Source organism: Lissotriton vulgaris, unplaced genomic scaffold, assembly GCF_964263255.1.
Source record: "Lissotriton vulgaris unplaced genomic scaffold, aLisVul1.2 SCAFFOLD_5614, whole genome shotgun sequence".
Lineage (NCBI taxonomy): Eukaryota > Metazoa > Chordata > Amphibia > Caudata > Salamandridae > Lissotriton > Lissotriton vulgaris.
Window position 1 is genome coordinate 73,816 of NW_028243085.1, and position 21,892 is coordinate 95,707.

Below are 21,892 nucleotides of genomic sequence, written 5' to 3' on the forward strand. Positions count from 1 at the left end.
CACGGCCCCGACCGCCAGTCGAAGTGGAGCTGTCGCGGCAGCCGCCATTTTCTCCGCCACCTCTCCGGTCCCGGCCTTCGTTTGGTCTTACACTCGGGCCGGCTGGCCCCACAGCCGCCTTGATGATGCAGGTCGCAGCCAAGTGTGGGCCAGCGCCGCAGCGTTAGGGCTGAGTGGGCTGCGTTAAAGGCTATTAACAAGCGCCGGGGCAGGGAGCCGCAGAGACCCACGTCTGCTCAGGTCGCCATCTTGGCCACGCCCCCTGGGTTGCAGATTTAAACAGGGAGATCTTACTGACCCCTGTATGGTGACAGATCAACAACAAGTCTTGATAAAGGTGGTTATCATTAGAACCCACCGAAACACGTCAACGCCTTTTCTGGTACAATTAAAGACTCTGACATCGATGTTCACGTACAGATGCTGCAGTAGCAAAATATCGATGGAAAACATTACGGAGTCCATATGTACATCCTGGATTTAACAATTTTTATGTTTTACTACTTCTGTCCTCAGCTTAAATTGTGCAGGTCATAATTGATTGTCTTGTTTTGTTTTATGTATTTTAGATTAGAGCATTAGATTAGTTAGCCCAATTATTTTGTTTTTATTTACAATGTATTCATAATAAATGATTTTTAATCTGATATATTGTTTGTGGTATATATGATTGTACTGTTTGCATTTGAAGGTATGTTTATGTGAACCTGCTCTTTATTTGACTCAAGGGAACCTTTGAAACTTTGGGTTGTAATAACCCCATTTCCCTTGACTAGCTTAAGGGGTACCTCTCTCTTTTCACACACAAACACCTAATAGTACCTCGACAAATTTGGTATGGTTTTGTAGAAAGCAGGCTTGATGAACTTTTCTTCTAGGTGGAGAATGATTAGTTTTGAACAGTGCAGTATTAATTTGTGTTTTTTTTTTTTTTTCTTCCTTTAGGCTCGCAAGTCCTGGGAGAAGGACTCCAGTGAAATACGGTACAAGAGACTCCAACACTTGCTTGAAAAAAGCAACATCTACTCAAAGTTTCTATTGACAAAAATGGAACAACAACAATTAGAAGTGAGTTTGTGGTGATGCTTTGTAAGTTATGCACATTACCTCTTTACTTCAATTGCTCTGTGCATTCCCAAAAATTACCTTAAGTTTACATAGGAGACAATTTGAAAAAGAGACCAGCAAATCTCTATTTGTGATATAGCCCGCTTGTTTCTTGTTTTTTTAACTGACCCACTGTTTGGATTTCAAATTACGTACTTGGATAGCTGCAGCTTTTATCTCTCCTTAATCATTTTAATTATGATGTTTGTGTGCCCCCCCCCCCCTCACCCCAGTGCACTAGTGCCCTCTGAATGGATATTGTTGACTTCTTTAAGTGCCTGTATAGGTATTATAAATGTTTGAGCGATGGAGAGTTGTACCACATAGTCTTCCTTAAAAAGTTGATATCTGAAGCCTCCACTGACTTTAAACTTTGTTTGGCCAGTAGCTTGTACTGTCATCTTTGCTCATGTTTAATGCAGTCTCTTCCAGGCTGTACATTTTACTGCCTATGGCAGTCACCAGGGAGGGCATGATATAATTATGAAATTACTGTAACTTGTCGTGTTTTTTTTGTTTTGTATATGTTTGGGCAAAACTTAACAGATTGGATGTAATACGTTGAAAACAGCAAAATCTCACCAGGGCATCAACGCATTTATATCTCCTACTTAAGTCTATAATGTCGTCGCAAATGAACTGTGATCATGGTTAGTGCCTCATGTCGGCTCTGAACAGTAGCGTGAAGTGCTATTTTAAACTGCATACCTTTGGGGACATTTTAAGGGAGAGAAACGGACTGTAAAGTGGCTACATAGATATTTTGCGTAGTATACAAGACCAAAATCCCAGAAAAGTTGCATATATCTTAAATCAGTGATTGCCTGTTCAGAACGCATGTCAAATTGCTGACTTTAAAGCAGAGTGCAGGGAGTTGGTTACTTCCATTTAACTGTGTATTGTCTTATTGAGTTATGAACTCTGTGATGAGGGATGGAAATGGGGTTTATAGTGGTAATTTTGTTGTCCTTGAATAGGTAACCTGGAATAAGACCTCAATACCTTGGTCGAGAGTAGGAGGAACGGCAGAGTATATCCAGTGGTGGGGAATGATCTCGCCAAAACCATGTGGATTTCAGTGATGGCTTTACAATTGGTAGCAGTGTGTTACAATATCTGCACATCCAAATGAAATATAATGCAGTGTAGAAAAAAAATGTAGTGGGTTTCAGTGATGTTCTTGAAGTCAAAATCTAGTTTGTACTAGGGGTATTTAAACAAATTACTGTATGAAGGGACTGAACATTGACTTAAAGGTGTTTGCTAACAAGCAGGGCAACAAACTATTCCACCGGTTTCGGAAAAATGTGATCTTGGATTGGCTGGGTAGAATCATGACCCAACAGAAAGCATGTCCTGATGTTGATCAAACTGCCTTTGGTTGATCTGCTCACATGCACACATTGCACAGATTTGTTCACCTGTGTCTTGCAGATACCAGTCCTAATGAAGTGGCACCATTCCAGTAGTGTTCTCTCAGTATGAACTCTGTTGGGGGCTGTGGATTTAAGTGAGTGATTTAAAAAAAAAAAAAAATGAACAGATGTGTCAAATGAGTGATGTGTTCTGGGCAGAGATGCAGCCAAAGCCAGAGGAGAGCAGCTGTGCGGGCCTGGTTTCCCTGCCTGGCTTCTATGTCACAATGCTGACTTACTAGGGCATTCCAGCCCCAGCACCACCACTCATGATCTAAGCTCTGGTGTCAGCTGGCCAACATTGCCAGTTCCAATCATTTGGCTGCTCTAGAGCCCCATAACGCTGTGCCATACTGTCTGGCAGTGTAAGTGGAGCTAGGTGTCGCGGCCAAGGAAAGAAGCAGGTGGGAGTGGCCCTCCCTTACTCCTGGTGTTCAGCCACAATTATATAGTGCTGCTGGAGCATGCAGCATGTTATGTTCTGAAATCTGGTGCACATTAATTTGCAGGACTTGGGCAAAACAGTGACCTACAACAGATGGGGGACTGTGCAACCGGAGCCTGCAAAATTGGTGAGAGTTGCTTAGACTGGCACTTTGTGTGCCGCATGGTGTGTCTGCAGTACCGTGATCCTTCGCAGGTTGGTGGGAGAAGCTGTCGGCTTGGGCTCCACAGTGAAAGGAGAGTACCTGCTTCCATGGAAGCGTCCCAGCCAGGACTGGGTGCACCTTTCGGAGATGGAGTACTTGCACTCCTGGCTCTTGCTGCAGACTTGTTGACCAGTGGAGGAAACAGTAGATGCATCGCTCTCTCGGCCCACTGTATACTCCTAATTCAATTTAATCTTCATTCTTCAATTGTTACCATACTCACTCCTGCCCATTAAAACAGATCTACCTTGTCATTTTCCAATTTGACTTGAAGTCTTGAAAGCATGCGCATACCAATAAAGGCCTCAAATTCTTGCTGTTGTGGGTGAAGCAGCGATCACTTCCATTTAGGGGAAGAAAAGTAGTCTGACATAACGATTAAAAAGTTTAGAAACTGCACTGTTTTAATGAAGCAGTAAGGAACGGTGCAAACAGTAAAGAGGTAAGAAAAAGTATGCGCACATCAGCGCTTTAGAAGGCTTAACGTAGATTCCCTTGAATGTGATCTCTGCCATATGGAAATACAAGTGGCCAACCGGACCGCGTCGTCTACATGGTTGAGACAGCTATGTGCATGGCGGAGACTACACTGAGTCTCCACGATTACCGTAAGAGGACGGCCCTGCAACATGCCTAGGGCGATTGTTCTGGCAGACCGTTTGCATGGCTTGTTCGTGAGGAACACCAAAGCGCTCCCATTGTGGTGCTTCGCAACCATGATGGTGAACTTATTAGCACATGGTCATTAACGCAGCCTTCTGCGATTACTACTGCAAACTGTGTAAGGCATCCGCCTCTCCATCCCCGGACACTCTATTCTGGTTCTTAGATCGCCTCTCCCTCTCCAAACGTAACACTCTGCAGCGGGCTGATCTCAACAAACCCCTACAGCTTGAAGAGATCTGTGCTACCGTGCCTCAGATTGCCCAAAACAAGACCCTGGACACGGATGGCCTGCCGATAGATTATTATAAAAAGTAAAAGGAGGCCCCCTTATCTGTCAACTTTGGGACAGGGGAGGTGTATTGTAAAGCAAAGTTGTCCCATACATTTGCCACTAAGTTGGTACGCAGTGGGCTAATAGCACCAGGTTAATTTTCGTCATTTAGCAATACCAATCACACAGCAGTAAATAGAACAAAAGGCTAACTTTTAAGACCTAGGCCAACCAGTATACTTATTCAACCACCGAAAAAATAAACCACTATGGCACACAATACTTGAATTCAGGACAAGATATAAAAGAATATTACCAAGAAAAGCCAGAAAAGTTGTTTTTTGGATAAAATATATATACTTTGTGTATTTATTCAAATATTAACAGTTTGTCATAATCATAGCAAATCATTAAAAAAATACATGAGGTATATTGAACATTTCATTAAAAGCATAAAAGGTCACAGAAAATAGACAAAACAAACATTTGTTTAAAAGTTCATAAGAACAGGGGTCGACGCGGCGTTTCGGTTACAGGCTAACAATTAACAACCTTCTTCAGGACCAAGTTCTAAAAAGAAACAGAAAATTACTTTTCATGCATTTTCAATTTTTTGTACACAGAGCATATATCTAAAACAACATTACTTAATGGCTAAACTGTTCGGTGGTTGGGACTAGACAAAAACTGGTGATTTTATTAAAGTTATTGGTATTGTTAAAGCACTTAACCTAATGGTAGGGGTAACATTTAGTGAATCCCAAGGTGTATTTATTGGGGAGACCTGTCTGGTCAAGACATCTTATTCTGTGTCTAACAATCAACGAAAATTACCTGAGTTTATTAATTAAAGGCTTCCAGATATATCCTGGAGTGCCGGAAACCGGTTGTAAAATCCGGACATTAACTGATGTGCCTTCACGATGTTTTGGATATAACATACGCTGTATTGATCTCTGAAAGTGATAATAAAAATGGATCAATATTTTGTGTGCTCTTGTTAATCTTTTGAGTAGCAAATCAATATAGCACGTCACTACCATATATTTGTACAGGGAAGGATCACGCTCTGGTAGTAGGAGCCACCGATATTGGTTTTCTGATATGCTGTAGAGAAATACATTTTTTACCGTATTGTAATCAAAGGAGTGATTGTCAATTGTCATGAAGGGTTCTAATTATTTAGACTTACCCAGATTTTAATGACTGGCTGCTTAATGTCTTCACGAGCTTTTCAATTAGCTTGTGTGTCACTTGTGGCGTTCATACCTTGGCGGGGATTCTCCTGCCACTATTGATATAGAAGATGGAACTTTTGTTAGGATCCCTATTTGCTTAATGGTGCGTATTTGCAGTTAAAACGTAAAATATCTAATCACTGCCTCTCCATTGATTTAGTATATACTTTCTTGAAAGAAGTTTAAATAACATGTTTCTTAATGGCTAGCATATTATAAGTACTAGTATTCTATGTGGGACATAGCGGTGTAATTGCACCCGTTGATTCGACTTTTACATCCATTGGTCATATTCATTAGATATGCGTTATTGTTTTTGCTTTTTATATTATTTTTATTGTCTACGTTTGTTCTATATTGTATATTTAACGTTGGTCTTTTACCATAGCATAAAAATAGCGCGTGTTGTTCGTTAATGTGTCCAAACATCCACAAATTGTATTTGAGAATATGGCACCTTAAGGGTGAGGATGCAGATTATAATTCTCGAGCTTGTTAATGCTATGTCCACCTGACACATTTCAGAACCCACCCGTCGTTCTGATAGGCTAAGACTTTCTATAAACTGATGATTCAATTAAGCGCAGAACAGACGAAAGGCTAAGCGCATTCCGTTCAGCGCGGGGCAAGTTAGCTCATAACAGTGTCGGTCGCGTTCCGCTTACCTGGTATTAGGGACTCGGCCTCCCTGCTCCTACTCCGTTAGCGTTTTCTCGATTCTGCTCGGGTTGGAAGTATTAGGGAACCGCAAATCTCGGTATATTTATACTACGGAGTTGCTGATTGGGCGGTCAGTCTCATGCTTTTTGGTTGGTTGACGGGATGTCACGTGACATCTCGTTTGTAAACAAACACCTGTGAGTGACCCGTTAGGCAGCGTGAATACCGAGATATACCTAGTTTCCTCTGTGCGATAATCTAACGCATTACGGCGGTACTATACGAAAGTTCAGGGCAATGTGCAGAGCTCCAATGACATATACTTATAACTTGAGTATAATATATAGGGGACATTCTATATTATCTCCTAGACTAGTGTGAAAGCCGCCAGTTATTGGGCATACTCACCAATTTAACCCCTGCATTAAGGTTGTGTATATCATGGAGAGCTGTAGGGCATTAAGAGGCAATGAGTGTTGGAAGCTACCTTAGTGCTCAGCCTACAAAGTGTCCAGCTGGGTGCCGTAGTGGCATCTCTGGTTACCTATTCGTGTTACACCCATATATAGTGAAAGACAGTGCTGCGAGTTCATTACTGTGATATGGGATACTTCAATCTTTCGTTGGCACATATATATTACCCCTTGGAAATATTTGAAGAATGTTCTATGATACGGAGGGTTGATATCACTATGTAGTACAAATATATATACGGAAATTTTATTGATATTCCGCCCGTGATATAAACATCAGGACTCTGTTATGCCTAATCTGAATGGATCATAGTTCTCCTGATCGGTTAAATTATCTTTTCCTAATCTTCTCTGCTGTTAAGGCCAGCGCGGACACTGTTACACTTGGACATATAAAATTGCTCGCGTCTTTTTCTTTTTTGTGTCAGGTTACCACCTCTTGTGTTTAGACTAACATGCTCAAGGCAGCACCAACGGAGGTCATTAATCTCATGTTTAGCTATCTTCCAGTGTTCAGTTAGAGGAGCCCCTACCTTACTTGTGCGAAGAGCTGATCTATGCTCATTCAGTCTTGTTCGGACTTCTCTGGAAGTTTCCCCTATGTAAATAAGTTTGCAAGGGCAGCTGATGAGGTAGATTACACTACATGTTCTGCAATTCATGAAACTAGTTGGTTTTAAGACAATATCTTTGATGGTGATAGTATTTCCACGAATGATGTTTTTGCAGTTACTGCAACCTGAACAGGGAAAAGTACCTGTTGGCATCGGTGCATTGTCAATACAGGGTTGGATTGCTCTCTTGGGTTCCCTATACATGTGAACCAGACTGTTTCTGATGGTTCTGTTCCTTCTGTGGGAAAACATGGGTTTGGGTAGTCTGTTTTGTTGTTTGTCATTAACTAGGTGCCAATTTCTATTGATAATGTTTTTGAGTTTGTTACTGATTGGATTATAGTTCGTGACAAAGATGATCGGCTGATTAATGGGTTCTTTCTTTTCTATCGGTTGAAATAGGTTCTCACGGTTATAATGTTTGGCACGCTTGTACGAGTGTCTAATGAGACGTTTGGGATATCCACGTTCTAGGAATTTAGTTCTAAGGACACTGGCGTGTTTTTCGAAGTCTTGGGATGTTGTACAGTTTCTCTTAAGTCTCAAGAATTGACCGAATGGAATGTTGTTGACTTGACTAGGTGGATGGTTACTTTTATGATGGAGCATAGTATTTCTGTCAGTAGGTTTTGTGAAAAGTTATACATTTAGTAGTCCATTGGTGTTTTTGATGATCAGGTCAAGAAATTCACAGCTGTTATCTATGTGTGAGGTGAACTTAAGATTATTATCACCAAGGTTGAGCCATGTAATAAACTCTGAGTGTCTCTATAGGGCCAGTCCAGATGAAAAAGACGTCTATGTAATGAGACCACTTTGAGATGTTTTCATAGAACGGTGATACTGTATTGAAAATGTGGTGTTCTTCAAAGTTTGACACATACAGACATGCTAGACTAGGGGCACAGGTGGCCCCCATGCTGGTCCCCTTAGTCTGTCTGAACAATTGTTTATTAAATAAGAAAAGATTATTTTTCAGTACCACAGAGATACAGTCTATGATGAACTGTTTGTGGGCTGTGAGGTCCCTATCATCTTTGTTAAGCATAGAGGTGATGACTTCTATTGTTGCATTTTGGGGAATATTTCTATATAATGATTCAATGTCTAGTGTAACTAGAAATTGAGAGTGGGGGTCAAAGGCTAAACCTTCTATCTTGTGGATGATGTCTGTTGTGTCCTTAGTGTACGTTCTTTGGGAGGTGACCAAAGGTTGTAGAAAGACATCTGCGTACTTACTAAGTGGTTCCGTGAGGGACCCGAAACGATTGGCCTCATTGGGGGATTCAGGATATCCTTATGGACTTTCGGAAGTCCATAAAGGGCTGGGATAATTGGATCTTGATTGAGGAGGAAAGAAAATTCCTCTTCGCAGATTACACCGTCATCTCTAGCATGTTTCAATAGGTTGACCATTGATAGCTCATATGGATGAATGGACTTCTTTGAAACTATCAATTGTCAACCTATTGAAACATGCTAGAGATGACGGTGTAATCTGCGAAGAGGAATTTCCTTTCCTCCTCAATCAAGATCCAATTATCCCAGCCCTTTATGGACTTCCGAAAGTCCATAAGGATATCCTGAATCCCCCAATGAGGCCAATTGTTTCGAGTATCTGGTCCCTCACGGAACCACTTAGTAAGTACGCAGATGTCTTTCTACAACCTTTGGTCACCTCCCAAAGAGCGTACACTAAGGACACAACAGACATCATCCAGAAGATAGAAGGTTTAGCCTTTGACCCCCCACTCTCAATTTCTAGTTACACTAGACATTGAATCATTATATACAAATATTCCCCAAAATGCAACAATAGAAGTCATCACCGCTATGCTTAACAAAGATGATAGGGACCTCACAGCCCACGAACAGTTCATCATAGACTGTATCTCTGTGGTACTGAAAAATAATCTCTTCTTATTTGATAAACAATTGTTCAGACAGACTAAGGGGACCAGCATGGGGGCCACCTGTGCCCCTAGTCTAGCATGTCTGTATGTGTCAAACTTTAAAGAACACCACATTTTCAATACAGTATCACTGTTCTATGAAAACATCTCAAAGTGGTCTTGTTACATAGACGACGTCTTTTTCATCTGGAAGGGCCCTATAGAGACACTCGGAGAGTTTATTACATGGCTCAACCTTGGTGATAATAATCTTAAGTTCACCTCACACATAGATAACAGCTGTGAATTTCTTGACCTGATCATCAAAAACACCAATGGACTACTAAATGTATAACTTTTCACAAAACCTACTGACAGAAATACTATGCTCCATCATAAAAGTAACCATCCACCTAGTCAAGTCAACAACATTCCATTCGGTCAATTCTTGAGACTTAAGAGAAACTGTACAACATCTCAAGACTTCGAAAAACACGCCAGTGTCCTTAGAACTAAATTCCTAGAACGTGGATATCCCAAACGTCTCATTAGACACTCGTACAAGCGTGCCAAATATTATAACCGTGAGAACCTATTTCAACCGAAAGAAAAGAAAGAACCCATTAATCAGCCGATCATCTTTGTCACGAACTATAATCCAATCAGTAACAAACTCAAACATTATCAATAGAAATTGGCACCTAGTTAATGACAAACAACAAAACAGACTACCCAAACCCATGTTTTCCTACAGAAGGAACAGAACCATCAGAAACAGTCTGGTTCACACGTATAGGGAACCCAAGAGAGCAATCCAACCATGTATTGACAATGCACCGATGCCAACAGGTACTTTTCCCTGTTCAGGTTGCAGTAACTGCAAAAACATCATTCGTGGAAATACTATCACCATCAAAGATATTGTCTTAAAACCAACTAGTTTCATGAATTGCAGAACATGTAGTGTAATCTACCTCATCAGCTGCCCTTGCAAACTTATTTACATAGGGGAAACTTCCAGAGAAGTCCGAACAAGACTGAATGAGCATAGATCAGCTCTTCGCACAAGTAAGTAAGTAAGGTATAGTACCGCCGTAATGCGTTAGATTATCGCACAGAGGAAACTAGGTATATCTCGGTATTCACGCTGCCTAACGGGTCACTCACAGGTGTTTGTTTACAAACGAGATGTCACGTGACATCCCGTCAACCAACCAAAAAGCATGAGACTGACCGCCCAATCAGCAACTCCGTAGTATAAATATACCGAGATTTGCGGTTCCCTAATACTTCCAACCCGAGCAGAATCGAGAAAACGCTGACGGAGTAGGAGCAGGGAGGCCGAGTCCCTAATACCAGGTAAGCGGAACGCGACCGACACTGTTATGAGCTAACTTGCCCCGCGCTGAACGGAATGCGCTTAGCCTTACGTCTGTTCTGCGCTTAATTGAATCATCAGTTTATAGAAATGAGGTATGAGCTAACTTGCCTCGCACTGAACGGAATGCGCTTAGCCTTTCGTCTGTTCTGCGCTTAATTGAATCATCAGTTTATAGAAATGAGGTATGAGCTAACTTGCCCCGCGCTGAACGGAATTCGTTTAGCCTTTCGTCTGTTCTGCGCATAATTGAATCATCAGTTTATAGAAAGTCTTAGCCTATCAGAACGACGGGTGGGTTCTGAAATGTGTCAGGTGGACATAGCATTAACACAAGCTTGAGAATTATAATCTGCATCCTCACCCTTAAGGTGCCATATTCTCAAATACAATTTGTGGATGTTTGGACACATTAACGAACAACACGCGCTATTTTTATGCTATGGTAAAAGACCAACGTTAAATATACAATATAGAACAAACGTAGATAATAAAAATAATATAAAAAGCAAAAACAATAACGCATATCTAATGAATATGACCAATGGATGTAAAAGTCGAATCAACGGGTGCAATTACACCGCTATGTCCCACATAGACTACTAGTACTTATAATATGCTAGCCATTAAGAAACCTGTTATTTAAACTTCTTTCAAGAAAGTATATACTAAATCAATGGAGAGGCAGTGATTAGATATTTTACGTTTTAACTGCAAATACGCACCATTAAGCAAATAGGGATCCTAACAAAAGTTCCATCTTCTATATCAATAGTGGCAGGAGAATCCCCGCCAAGGTATGAACGCCACAAGTGACACACAAGCTAATTGAAAAGCTCGTGAAGACATTAAGCAGCCAGTCATTAAAATCTGGGTAAGTCTAAATAATTAGAACCCTTCATGACAATTGACAATCACTCCTTGGATTACAATACGGTAAAAAATGTATTTCTCTACAGCATATCAGAAAACCAATATCGGTGGCTCCTACTACCAGAGCGTGATCCTTCCCTGTACAAATATAAGGTAGTGATGTGCTATATTGATTTGCTACTCAAAAGATTAACCAGAGCACACAAAATATTGATCCATTTTTATTATCACTTTCAGAGATTAATACAGCGTATGTTATATCCAAAACATCGTGAATGCACATCAGTTAATGTCCGGATTTTACAACCGGTTTCCGGCACTCCAGGATATATCTGGAAGCCTTTAATTAATAAACTCAGGTAATTTTCGTTGATTGTTAGACATAAAGAATAAGATGTCTTGACCAGACAGGCCTCCCCAATAAATACACCTTGGGATTCACTAAATGTTACCCCTACCATTAGGATAAGTGCTTTAACAATACCAATAACTTTAATAAAATCACCAGTTTTTGTCTAGTCCCAACCACCGAACAGTTTAGCCATTAAGTAATGTTGTTTTAGATATATGCTCTGTGTACAAAAAATTGAAAATGCATGAAAAGTAATTTTCTGTTTCTTTTTAGAACTTGGTCCTGAAGAAGGTTAATTGTTAGCCTGTAACCGAAACGCCGCGTCGACCCCTGTTCTTATGAACTTTTAAACAAATGTTTGTTTTGTCTATTTTCTGTGACCTTTTATGCTTTTAATGAAATGTTCAATATACCTCATGTATTTTTTTAATGATTTGCTATGATTATGACAAACTGTTAATATTTGAATAAATACACAAAGTATATATATTTTTCCAAAAAACTACTTTTCTGGCTTTTCTTGGTAATATTCTTTTATATCTTGTCCTGAATTCAAGTATTGTGTGCCATAGTGGTTTATTTTTTCGGTGGTTGAATAAGTATACTGGTTGGCCTATGTCTTAAAAGTTAGCCTTTTGTTCTATTTACTGCTGTGTGATTGGTATTGCTAAATGACGAAAATTAACCTGGTGCTATTAGCCCACTGCGTACCAACTTAGTGGCAAATGTATGGGACAACTTTGCTTTACGATAGATTATTATGCCACCTTTCTCGCGCAGACTGCTCTGCTCCTACTGACTATAGTTAATGAAGCCATGGATTGTGACTGACTCTTTGGGAGGCCTCAATTGTAGTACTGTTGAAGCTGGGTTGTGGCCCATTGAATGTTTGATCATATCGCCCCCCTCTCGCTGTTAAACCTGGAGTGCAAGATTTTTGGTACTTGTCAGGGCTCCCCGCTGTCCCCACTCATGTTTGTAGTAGCCATAGTGCCACTTGCTTGCAGAATTCGGGACAGTGCACAACTATGGGGTGTTCCGGAATTGGGGGTCACCATGTCATCTCGCTTTATGCAGATGACTCCCTGATCTATGTGAGTAACGTGGAGCCTGCTGTACCTCATGCACCAGGTGGTTGACTTTGGAGGATGCGTGAACATTACAATTGAATTAGTCAGTCCCTCTGGCACCGTGCCAGATGCCGCGTAGAACTGAGACCACAAGCATGTGCCTTCATCTGTGCCATGACTCCTTCAAGTACCTTGTGGTACAGATCTACTACACACAGCGGGACTTCCGGAAGGGCAACCTTGATAGGGCGATTGGCTCGATCTGCCATTCTGTACCGTTTGGGCGATTGCTGCCCCTTTAACCACTGGGTTGAGGCGACGTCTTTAAGATGTTGGTGCTTATGAGACTGCAGTGCTTTTTCACAGCCCTGTCAGTTGTGTTCCCGTGGAGCTCCTTCCAGACGCTTCATGACCTACACCTTGAATTGATATGAAGTGCCGACTGTCGCTACGTAGCTCTTAGAGGGCAGACTCTGGGCCCATAACTCTGAAATCTACTATGCGATGGTGCAATTGTGGCCAATGGCCTGGCTGTACACCTCTACCTGTCGGGAGCCACCCCTTATTTGAACGGTGCTCAATGGTACTGGAATTTGTACATGGCTGTGTGATCCCTCCAGGCACCCTCGGCATGAAACTTCTTAGATGACGGTGGCCCGCCGTTGCTGGTGAAGATTTGTGGAAATGACAACTTATTGCACCATACACTACGCATCGCAAGACTCCTGGGGCAGGGGCGATTAGGAGCCATCCGCCTCTGCAGGACTGTATGCACTGTTACCTTCCGGTGGCACACTACATGCCATCACCACTCTATACATGACCTTGCATGCGGTCCTGCCGGACCACGTGACCGGTGCATGTGCCCAATGGGACGTAGTGTTGCAGCAACCTTTTGATGGATGGAGCAGTTTGTTTGAGCTCTACAGTTGGTTGCGGTTGTGTCCTGAAACCCTAGTTTTTATAGATTATGTACACAAAGCCTACCTAGCCCCTCATCGCATCAAACTTATGTTCCCAACTCTTGCACCGTCTGACTTGCTGTGGACTGAAAGAAGAGGGATTATACCATATGTGTGGTATTGTCTGGTATTGCAACCGACATGGTAGTAGCGACAGTGGCACACCTGGCTGCACACCCCGTCCCTCCCATGCCTCCCTCATGCCTGTTGGGACTGCGCCCCAGTAGAAAGGGAGACAAACACATAGATGTATTGACCATGCATTTGTTCTGTTTAAACATGTAGCCATGGCCAGGAAGTCCTCCGCTCTGCCAGTCTATCATCAAAGGATCTGCGACCTCCTGACATGGACATGGGCTAGTCCGGAAGGTCACACCCTTGGGGGACACACAGCATTGGGGATCCCCTGCAACGGCAGTGAGTGTTGGGAGACTTTCCTTCTCAATAAAGAAGTCCAGAACGATACAGACCCACCCTGAACTCAACTTCCATCGATTCAGTGGACGGGTGAGCACTGTGTCCCTACATGAAACTGTCCAGAGCTTGCGACGATCCTCTCATATATGCACTGCGCTATCGCTCCCCCACACTAGCTTAAGATGGGCTCCTCTACCCCCCCTCCCTACTCACCAGAAGACATATATCTTAACACATTATTAGTGTCTCACGACTTCTTAAGTGCCTGTCTAGTATGTCCTCCCATCCCACCCATCTTTTTTTAGGGCTTACCCTCTTGCATCTCTCACATGGTCTCATGGGCTTATTTTCTTTCTCCTATTCTTATTGTGATATTGTGTTAATTGCAATGCTGGTGTTTGTCATTGAGGCATTGATAGCAGACATAGAGGTACTGCTGATGCTATAGCTTGATATATATCCTGTGCATGTGCTGCATTTTGCGGTGGATCTTTGACTCATACGCAGTTTGTAGCCGTTTTCTCTTCCTTTGAATAACATCTAATACACATAAAAAAAAGACCACACAGATACCAGATTCTTACCTACGTTACTCTCAGCAACATCAGGAAATGGAAAAACTACAAAAGTAGGCAAAGCAATTATAGTCATAGAGCTAAATGACATCACAGCAATCAACAAAGCAGATCAAGTGGCAAAAGTCTTGGAATGCAGAAATAAACAGCACCCCCTCTCCACTGAACTAATCGATCAGCAGCTATCTCCAGAAGTAGTTTCTATTCATGCGCGCCAACGGATTATACACTGCTAGACATATCAGAGCCAGCTCCCATATATGTCAGGGAACAAACCACCGAAAGACACTAGAACTATTCAATAGTCCACCGAGCAATGCAACTGATTAAAGCAAATCCATCTCGGTCTCCAGACTTTCCTCTATTAACTTAATTTCATCACACAAACTAACTTGTAATCATCTCAGTCCCTATAAACACTACGGAGGATACGCAAAATCTGTTTTAATACTGCTGGAAAGGTAGCCTTTAATTCTGAACAAACATTAGAAAATCAAACTGCTAAATTAATCCCTAACTAATCACAATGATGTGAACTGCCAGAAGGGCAAATATTGGAGTTGGAGATCAAACAAACGAGTACACAATCTGTTCAAAAGTACCAGCTATATGGAACTTTCATAAAGTCTTGTGCAACTCAAACCAGCAATATCATTCTAAACGAGAGGAAAGCTAATGAGGAAGGAACAGTTAACTCCAATGCAGATTATATACAGAATCCTCTTTAGAGCAGGAGTCATGTATTGACTCAGTTGCTTCTCCCTGCTACCCTATCTTAAATTGTTCTAATGGTGCCAGTATCTCAACAAATCTTCCCCAGACTATTTCAACAACTCAGGAAGTAGATCCAAGGAAAGCTCTTGGTAACAAGGTAAAAGAATGCGAGGAAAAAGACTAAGGTAAATAACAATTGCTAAGAGGAGGTCCCGAATAAGAAAGTTTGCACTCTATCACTGGGGTTAATCGGGCAAGTAGCAGAATATCCCGAAAGGCAACCTCTGAGGCTGTCCAACTATCAAAGATGCCCCCCCCCCCACCCCAATCCGGAAAAGAAATGCAAACACCATAGCCATGAGCAAGATAGTGGTTTTGTGGATACACTCAAAGTACATATTCATCAAGGAGATAGACCAATCTGGAACCAAAGCGGATAATACAAAAATTGATATCTCTTGTTCTTGGCTTTTGAGCAATTTAAATTAAAAAAACAGTAATTCCAAACTTCCATTTTAGTGATAACTTTGATATTATCTCCTGGAATTAGGCCGGACTGGAAATATCTAAACTGAAAAGCCTGATGCGATTCTGCCCAGCAATCATTTGATTCCAAGAGACTTGGTCTGTAGCTAAATTTGACTGGGACAGTAAAGTTATTGATGTTCCAACTAGAAGGGCTAGGAAAGGCCATGCCAAGGGTGGCCTCTCTGTCCTCCTTACAGTTGAGATACCAAGGGACTTCGAAATAACTGTTCCCTGCAACAATGTGCAATGCATCACAATTAAAGTTCCTAAAGCGTGTGCTTATTCTGCAGATACATAATTTTTATTTAACATCTATGAAATTCAACTCTTTGCTTGAATGAGATATTTGCATTACTAGAATCCATTATTGCGTCTGGAGGAAATTCACAAATTAAATAATGGGTGATCTTAACGCAAACATCTCAAACGTTTTAATAAAAGCCCATAAAAACAAGTATTCAGAAGAAACCTGGTCCATTTCTGACCCAGTATTTCTTCCTACGGCAGACCAACCTTTTCGCTTTCTGAGGCCGTACTGTGCCTCAGAAAGGGCCTTCTTTCCTCCTACCCATTCTTCTAACCCATTTAATAGTCAACCCATCAATTTAGCTGTACAATCAAAGATATGGGTCTGTAATTTTTTGGATGGGCTCTATCCCCCTTTTTGAATATTGGTTTAATTTAGTGGTTCCATGATATAAGCGGGCCCCTTTTTAATTCTACTGGTAAAAACCTTTGTCAATAGAGAACATCATAGAAGCTTATTTGTTAAAGAGAAGTTGACGGGGACCCCATCGGGCCCGGAGGCTTATTGTTTACTTTAAACATTTTTCATTGAAAATGTTCCGTTCTGTATGATGGTAGCCACATATGATTTTTTTCAAACCAAAGTGTAGCCGGATTATCTTTCATTTGATGGCTTAATATGTTTACCATTTTATTATGACAAACCATTTTCTGGGTTATCAAAAGCAGCACTTAGGGTGGAAAATACTCTTATTTGATTAGCTTAAAATCTTAAAAGGGTGGGACAAACCACCATGATATGTACACGAGAACGCAAATAATCTGGGTAAAATTTTTAATAAAAACACATCTAAATAGTGAACCACACATGATGTAAGTGATTCCAAGGACCAACATTTTTGCGAGACACTTCAGCCGATATACTTGGAGATTGTTCGTAAGCATGTCTATTCCACCGATGTGATATACAGTGCTTGTGCTGATGGGAAACAAAATACTGGGGGGGGACTCAGCTAGTCTGCATGATGGAATGCTGATGATCTGTCCTTCTTTGCAAGTTTTTTCGCCACGAAGTTCAGAAATTTTATTGTCTTACAAGACAATTGAACAGAGGAACTACCAAGACCTTTTATGACTGCTGCTCTGCCAGTCCCTATTTGTTCTTCTCTCAATTGTCCATAAGAGGATCTTCCTCATGTTTTGTAGAGCCAAACAGATGCGTAGTAGGTGCAATAGTGACTCTTCTTGGTTGCCACAAAGGCACAATCCATAGACTACCAGGTCCGTTGCCATTTTGGAGTAAGGTCTTTTGTCTAGAAGGACCCCAGTCTGTCGGGTCAAGTTCCACTTGTAATAGTCAGTGAAGTGATTTTGTAAATATAGTTGCGGTTTCAGCTGTTCATAAGATGACCACCATCCATTTGTGTCTTTTGCAGGTCAATGAGGCTTTATCTATTTGCAGCGATTGTTGTTTAATTGCTTTATTGGTGATTTTATTAAATGTTGAGTATGGTAATGGTGTCTGCCGGTCTTCTAACTTTAATGCTGAAAGAGCTTGTTTTGAAATTTGAAATATTGACTTGTCTGCCTTCATTGTTTTTCAACCTCCTCTCAGCAGTGATGGTTTCACGTGTTTTCTTCAGCTGCCCTCATTCTCCAATAATATTTGACCAGTGCTCCTTGTCTAGGCAGTATCTGGTTTTTCAAACTGTATTCCAGTCATATCTGGGCCTGAGAAATATGACTTGGGATATGGAACAGTTTCTTAAATAGACTAGATTTGGCTGTATTTAGAGGAGTTGAGTCCTTTAGTATTAAGCATTTCCGAGCCGTACGAGTTAGATGGCAGGAATTTAGCTGCTACGACCTTTAATGAATGATATGTTGAACTGCTACTTAGTTTTTTTTTTAATGCAGGATTTTAAAGGCAAATAGTAGTTTTGGTTTTGCTTGCCCATGGACTTGCTGTTGCTTGTAGTTAAGTTGGCGATCTAGATGAGCCCCCAAATATTTATATACGTCCACCTGCGATAAAATGCTGTTATTTAACCTCCATGCGAATTTGGTTTGTTTTTTATGGGTGCTAGAGAAGCATAGGACCCTTTTTTTTTTTTTTAAATTATTTTTTTTAAGTTGTTGGTTAGTTGAGCTTTCGAGGTGTATTGTGCTATTGGGAAATCAGCCGCTGCAAGCCACGAGGTGTTTGGGAGAGCAGCACAAAGTCATCTGCGTATTGCAGGCTTACTATTGGTGTATTTCTCAACTTAGGAGGATCGCCTTGTTAGTTTAAGGTTGCTTTCTAAATCGACTGTGTAGATGTTGAAGAGGCTGGGCCCCAAAACGCATCTCTACTTTAGCCCGTTGGTGGTCCATTTTCTTAGTTAGACTTCAGCTGTCCCCTTTTTAGGTCTCGCCTGTCGATGCGCATGCGCATTGAGCAAGCGAGACTATGGGGGCTTATCCACTCTTTATCCACTGCAAGGAATCGTGGCGATTCCTTGCAGTGCCCGTGACTTTTAAGCTGCATGCGCATTGAGCTTAAAAGCGCGTGCACGTCCGTCTTGTTTTACCCGCTCCGCCCCCTCCCCTTCCCGCCGTGTCGCATTTCTCCTCCCCCCTCCCCTTATCTGCTTTCCCTCCTTTTTTTTTTTTTACCCGCTCCGCCCCATCCCCCAGCTCAACTCGTAAATGCTGCAAAGTGACATGATCAGACCTACCAGACCTGTTTTCTTCCTCTGGCTTCTAACGTTGCCTTGTTTATCTCGAATTGCATCCCCCTCAACTCACAGCCCCGGAACAGAAGAGTTTGTGAACATCGCTGATGTTATGTGATTTTTTAGAGCGTGGCTAATAACCAGCAAGGGTATCCAGGCACTGATAGGTAAGATAGATTAGTTGATTGTAACACTTGCTGCTGGGGTGAGTAACCTGCAGGGCACAGGTTCAAATCACGACACGTTTATCATCTTTCCAAGTCTGATAAAACAAGTACCTTTTGATTATAAGGTAAAAACACACACTATTAGACCAAATGCAGTAAGTGGTGAGAGGTATACGAGTAGTGCATGTTATGTTACTATTTTCAGGAAGCACGTGTAGCTTGTTTTTACCCTATTACTATCATAATCAGTTAGTCTGTTACATAGATTGCTTCCAAGCGGTGCTCGATAGGCACCAGGCTGATCACTTGTGCTGCTATACATTTGTTTTTACCGGGAAGCTTTGATAAATATAATATTATATATATTATATTATATTATAGATATATATATATATATATATATATATATATATATATATATATATATATTCAGCTACAAAGACTTATGAAACAGAGTCGCCTGCCTAAGACTGCATATAATTCTGCTTCGCAAACACATTATTCCTCATACTCTCATGCACTTGGCTAAAGTATCCTTTCAGTATGCATAGCCGCCAATACCTCGCGCCTCATTTGCTAGGCTGAAAAGCCCCTTCTGCACTGTTGTCACAGCCCAGTCTAAGATTCTAATATTCTGTTATGCATTCATCCCAGCCCATTCCTCGGAGTCTCAAAAGCTATAGTCCTTTCTGTATCCCTACCTGCCTATTACTCATGGTACACTGCCCACGGCTTTGTTGTCCTTTCTGCATCAACAGACTTTTCTTAGCAGTCCGCATGCAAACCTATGCAGTCCACTCTGATTCCTTAGAACCTAACCCCTCCGCCCCCTCCCCTTCCCGCCGTGTCGCATTTCTCCTCCCCCCTCCCCTTATCTGCTTTCCCTCCGTCTTTTTTTTTTTTTTACCCGCTCCGCCCCATCCCCCAGCTCAACTCGTAAATGCTGCAAAGTGACATGATCAGACCTACCAGACCTGTAATACCTGTGCCAAAGATGCTGAATACTGATTAAGAAGCCCCGCTGGCCTTTTAACAACAAAACATGCTCTAATGTTGGCCACTGTACCGTGTGTCTGTGATGTCATACTCCTCTGACGTTAGTAAACAGAATACGGGTATGTTGAAGCAAATGGCAGGTTGTAAGACCCCCTGGCCTTTACATATCTCCTTGACGCGAACGCGCGGCTCTGACTGCGTGTAACAATATGGGTTGCCAGCTGGAGGGGGTGTGGCTGTACATACGTGTGCGCCCTGGAGAGCATGATTGGCAATATATGCTTGATTAGAAGGACGTAAAGAATAGCGGGCCTGCCGGGATTCGTACACCTTTTAGACTATTGGAGATCTCTGCAGTGGATGCAGTAGTCCACTGAGCTATCTTACTAACAAATATATATGTGATGTGTTCCTGCGTATGCCTCCTCTCTTTTTGGTAGAAATAATACAGCGCTTGGGATTTTTTTTAAACCACCCTTTCAAGACGTGCCTCTCGCAAGTGTTGATGAACGGGCACATTTAGTTCCTCGACCGTGTTCCAAATTCTCTTATGTGTATGCACCAGCTGTTGGCTGGCAAGTGATGCTCATTTGGTCATTTAAACGCTCCCCTCTGGCCTTTTTGTGTGATTATCCAAATCATTATTTCGATAGCAGTTCAGCGTGTTCTGTGACTTGCAGTTTCACCAGCGTGCACAGAAAAATGAATAAATACTAAAGTTATGTTGAATCGAAAAAACTGTGCTGAAACAGCGGCCCACGTCTAACGTCTCCACGTCAGAATTCACGTTTCCGCGTAGCAGGTACAATGTGACCCTCACCCACCCTCAACCCCTCACCCTCACTCACCCTCACTCACCCTCACTCATCCTCACTCACCCTCACTCACCCTCACTCACCCTCACTCACCCTCACTCACCCTCACTCATCCTCACTCACCCTCACTCACCCTCACTCACCCTCACTCACCCTCACTCACCCTCACTCACCCTCACTCACCCTCACTCACCCTCACTCACCCTCACTCACCCTCACTCACCCTCACTCACCCTCACTCACCCTCACTCACCCTCACTCACCCTCACTCACCCTCACTCACCCTCACTCACCCTCACTCACCCTCACTCACCCTCACTCACCCTCACTCACCCTCACTCACCCTCACTCACCCTCACTCACCCTCACTCACCCTCACTCACCCTCACTCACCCTCACTCACCCTCACTCACCCTCACTCACCCTCACTCACCCTCACTCACCCTCACTCACCCTCACTCACCCTCACTCACCCTCACTCACCCTCACTCACCCTCACTCACCCTCACTCACCCACCGCAACCACAGCATCTTAAACTAAATATATTTTATAAACTTTAAGCTATTGGCAATATAAAATAAAATCCATTTTATTTACTTATTAATTTTTTTTTAAAGCCATTGATTTTTTTTATTTCAATACATATAAGTCACATATAAGTCCCGTTAATACAAAACATGTTGCTTTACAAATGCTAGAGGTGTCACATTTACAAAAATTATAACTATTGGCTTTGTAAAGAAGAAAGCTATTAATTTCGCTATTTAGAAAAAACAACACATAAATAAAAAACAAAAAAATAAATAATACCTATAGCTCAAACTTTACTACTGCGAGACCTATTGCATTTCCAATGCTTGTTCTAATTGGATCCAGGTTGTGAATACAAGTTGATGATTGCTTCCAATAAATTTGAAGGCGCTCCCCAAGCTTCCATTTTGGCCCATATTTTGGATCTTGGCACTTTGTCGAAGGCTGCTGTAAGATCTATGTAACAAGTGTAGAGGATGTTTGAGTTGACGATTGCTTGATTGGATGAAAGGGTAATTGCTGATGTATTTGTTAGAGTGCCCAGAATCCGGTTTGTGTGTTCAGGAT

The 21,892-nt window shown here is 41.9% G+C and overlaps 1 protein-coding gene across 1 annotated transcript in view; it reads left to right on the top strand.

The window, feature by feature from the left end:
• The window catches only part of LOC147668706 (lymphoid-specific helicase-like), a gene marked incomplete at its 3' end in the record, with an annotated part of 82,801 nt that overhangs the window by 39,460 nt on the left and 21,449 nt on the right, over positions 1-21,892 (top strand). Inside the window, exon 3 of the mRNA XM_086948493.1 lies at positions 946-1,068. Coding sequence (XP_086804619.1) covers positions 946-1,068 — 123 coding nt within the window. The remainder of the gene's footprint in view (positions 1-945; positions 1,069-21,892) is intronic.